Genomic DNA, 3,361 nt, shown 5'->3' with positions numbered 1-3,361 from the left:
TGCTGGGAATTGAACTCAGGACCTCTGGAAGAGCAGCCAGTGCTCTTAACCTCTGAGCCATCTCTCCAGTCCCCCAGGCGGATCTTTTTGAGTTTAAGACCAACCTGGTCTACAAAGCAAGTTCCAGGACTGTTATACAGAGAAAACAAAAAGAGAACGGGCTTGAGATGTGGCTTAGTGTTTAAGAGCACCGGCTGCTTCCTGAGGAACTCAAGCACTCCGACCACTAAGCGCCATCCATCCTGAACAGTTCTTCCGCAGTCAGTATTAGAAAGAGAAAATGAAAAGCTGAATGTGAGAACGAGTAAATTCTGAGAGCTGTAGTACTTCAATGAGAAGAGAGGAAACACAAACCCACACTTAGGCTTTAACATCTTTATTAAATAAATGAACAATGGCAGCACAAATCAGCAGCAATAACTTTGGAAGGAAGAGGGACAGGTGTAGGGTCTGAATATAATTGCTTATTTCACGGTCTTCCAGTGGCTGAAGAACTATGCCCAGGAACCACTGGCTCCCATCACATACTGCAACTACAGAAGGGCAAAGCTAAAGTGCTAAGAACCAAAACACTCCACCTGTTCCATGACTGAATCACAATTTTATATAAATTATGCTAATACTACTCTGGTTTCTCTTTAGATCATATAAATCTTTTGCCTTTTATGGATTATCCTACACCAAGGTTTTCCCATGAAGACTGAAATCTGTTCTCTCAAAGTTCCCAACCCACAGCTGGGAGCGGAGTTGTGAGGTGCATCCCATGCTTTTCCTCACTCCCGTTCTCCAGGACGTGTTATTTCCTCTCGTACCCATGACCACCCATGTTTCTGCACAACAAGAAACAGAACTTACTACCTAGCCTTTTAGGCATCCTGTTTTGTAGGAAGCATTTCAGAACCTCCAGGTCCTCACTACTTCTTGAAATATTTGCTTACTGGCCTTGTGCAGGAAATCAGAGAGGATCAAGGAATCTCTGAAGCCGATTAAAATGTAATGTAAAAAAAAATCGGTTTCCCATTTTGCACAACTGTATTTCTCTCTGGTGCCCCAATACAGATGGTTTTCTGGAACTAGTTAATATCCTTGGGGTTGGGGTGGAAATCCCGTGATCTAGTACTCCTGTGACTGAACCCTTGACTTTGTGCCTAGAAGGCTTTTGAGAGAAATGGAGTAGGCAGATAAATAAATAAATAAATAAATAAGAAATAAATACATAAATACATACAAACATACAATTCAATTGGCAGATTCATCAGCACCACCAGCACAATAGAGGGAAGAAAACAGTATTAGATGGGAAAGGCTTAGAAAGGACCGGGCTTAAAAGGGAAGGCAGTGGGGTAGGGGTGGGAGAGAGAAGCTTTGGCTTTAGAGCAAGTCCAAGTCGATAGAGTGGATGCTGGCAATGGGAGCTCTCCAGAAGTTGAAGGTACTGAACTCAAGGAGGGGATCACCTTCTGGGTTCTTCTGCTCTGCTCCGCTTGCTTGACCGCCCATTTTGCCACCGTTGCTGTCTGTGCTCTTGTAGGTAGACGTATCTGACAGGCCCAGGCCTTCCAGCTCCGACAGATCCAGTTCTGGGATGGGCATCCTCCAGAAAAGGAAGGAGTTGTACTGGCTACTCACAGGGTCCCTCATAATTCCCTGGGGAAGAGCAAGTCACTTGTTAATCTTCATGCCAGAGCAAGCTCCTTGCCCGAGCCTTCCCTTGCTTAAGCTGATCTTTTTGTTTGCTCTGGTAAATATGCCTAGGATTTTAAGACAAGTACCAGAACTTTCTATTACGATTCTGCACCAGCTCCTAACTTCTCCACTGCAGCAGGCTCACCTTAGCTCTAATATTTCCCCGCAGTAATATACCTCGGGTCTTATACACAGCAGGCAGGAGCTGTATATCCATCCGCTTAGGTCTGATTTCTGAGCTGAAGTCTGGCCCCACTCTTTGTGTGCGGTATTGAGGGGTTAACAGACGCTGGGGTGTCTAGGCAAATACTCTGAATTATACCCTAAGCCCTCTTGTTACCTTTATTTTTAGACAGGCTCTTACTGACTTGCCCAGTCCAACCTTGAACTTGAAATCTTTCTGCCTCAGCCTCCCGAGTCACAGGCCTGCTCCACTGAGTTAACTGTGCTGAGAACCAAAGGCAGGACTTTACATGTACTGGTCAAGGACCCTACACATTCCCAAGCTGTGGTGTCTGTAAAGGTCTTCCATGACATGTTCACATTTCCTCTCGCCGTTAAGGGCAACGAACTCACCTCCTCCAGGACATCTCCCCCAGAGTGGTGAGCTCCACCTACCTAGCCACCCCAGAGCTTTCCCCAGCACCCTGCAGAATCTTACCTGACTCCATCCTGTTCTGGTTACAGATCACGATGGACTGGATATATTTTACGAGTTTATAAGACCAAAAGTTTCTCTATGGCTAAAAACACACCTACTAGGCTGGGCATGGTGGCCCAGCACTCGGGAGGCAAAAGCAGGCGATCTCTGAGTTCTAGGCTAGCCTGGTCTACAGAATGCGTTCCAAGGCTGTTTCAAAAGGGAAAAATAAAAACCAAAACCATCTACTTTCGGGTAAAGCAGGAGCTAGACCTTACATGTAAACACTAATTTGCCCTTATTAGCACAGTGGACACTTCGTACTCTCACTTCTTTGTCCGCAGAGTAACAAATCCTCACTATGTCTCTCTGGCCCATCTCTTCTCAGGACAAACCCAGATGCTAGGACAGCTTCCTTCTGCTACACCACGATCTTTTCCCGCTGACAACCGAGAGCAAGCAGGCTGGAAGCACCAGGTAAGGGAGCAAAGCTTACAGGGGAAAGAACAGTGCCTTGACAGATAGGGTCTTCCTATGCAGGCCAGGATGGCCTTGAACTCACCAAGAGCTGATGGAGAGATCAGAGGTTACAGGCATATGTCACTATGCCCAACTCCTCTTTTCATGTTTTTTGGGTTTTTTTTGTTTGTTTGTTTTTCAAGGGCTTCTCTGGCTGTCCTAGAACTTGCTTTGTAGACCAGGCTGGCCTTGAACTCCCTGAGATCTGCCTGCCTCTGCCTCGGGAGTTAACAATCAGTTGTGGTACCTTTGCTTCTCATGCAGCCCACACCTCCCTGACACTGTGACTAGCAGAGCTCTCTGGAGCCTTCGTGGATTATTTACTGGCCAGGGAAAGGGCAAGAAGCTTTAGTTTAAATGTTCCCAAAGGAGCAAAAAGAACATTCCACTGCCACTAAAAATAGAAGTTTCAAAAAGTCTTTCCAGCCGGGCGGTGGTGGCACACGCCTTTAATCCCAGCACTCGGGAGGCAGAGGCAGGCGGATCTCTGTGAGTTCGAGACCAGCCTGGTCTACA

The 3,361-nt window shown here is 46.5% G+C and overlaps 1 protein-coding gene across 1 annotated transcript; it reads right to left on the bottom strand.

Annotated features, from left to right (window-relative positions):
• Window positions 1-360: 360 nt before the first annotated feature.
• Window positions 361-1,647, bottom strand: Mllt11 (MLLT11, transcription factor 7 cofactor). Its single transcript, XM_026783901.1, has one exon. The coding sequence runs from the start codon at window positions 1,639-1,641 to the stop codon at window positions 1,372-1,374; it is 270 nt and encodes an 89-aa protein (XP_026639702.1). The 5' UTR covers window positions 1,642-1,647; the 3' UTR covers window positions 361-1,371.
• Window positions 1,648-3,361: the final 1,714 nt, after the last annotated feature.

Source organism: Microtus ochrogaster, chromosome 21 (assembly GCF_000317375.1).
Source record: "Microtus ochrogaster isolate Prairie Vole_2 chromosome 21, MicOch1.0, whole genome shotgun sequence".
Lineage (NCBI taxonomy): Eukaryota > Metazoa > Chordata > Mammalia > Rodentia > Cricetidae > Microtus > Microtus ochrogaster.
This window is presented reverse-complemented; position numbering and strand designations above follow the sequence as displayed.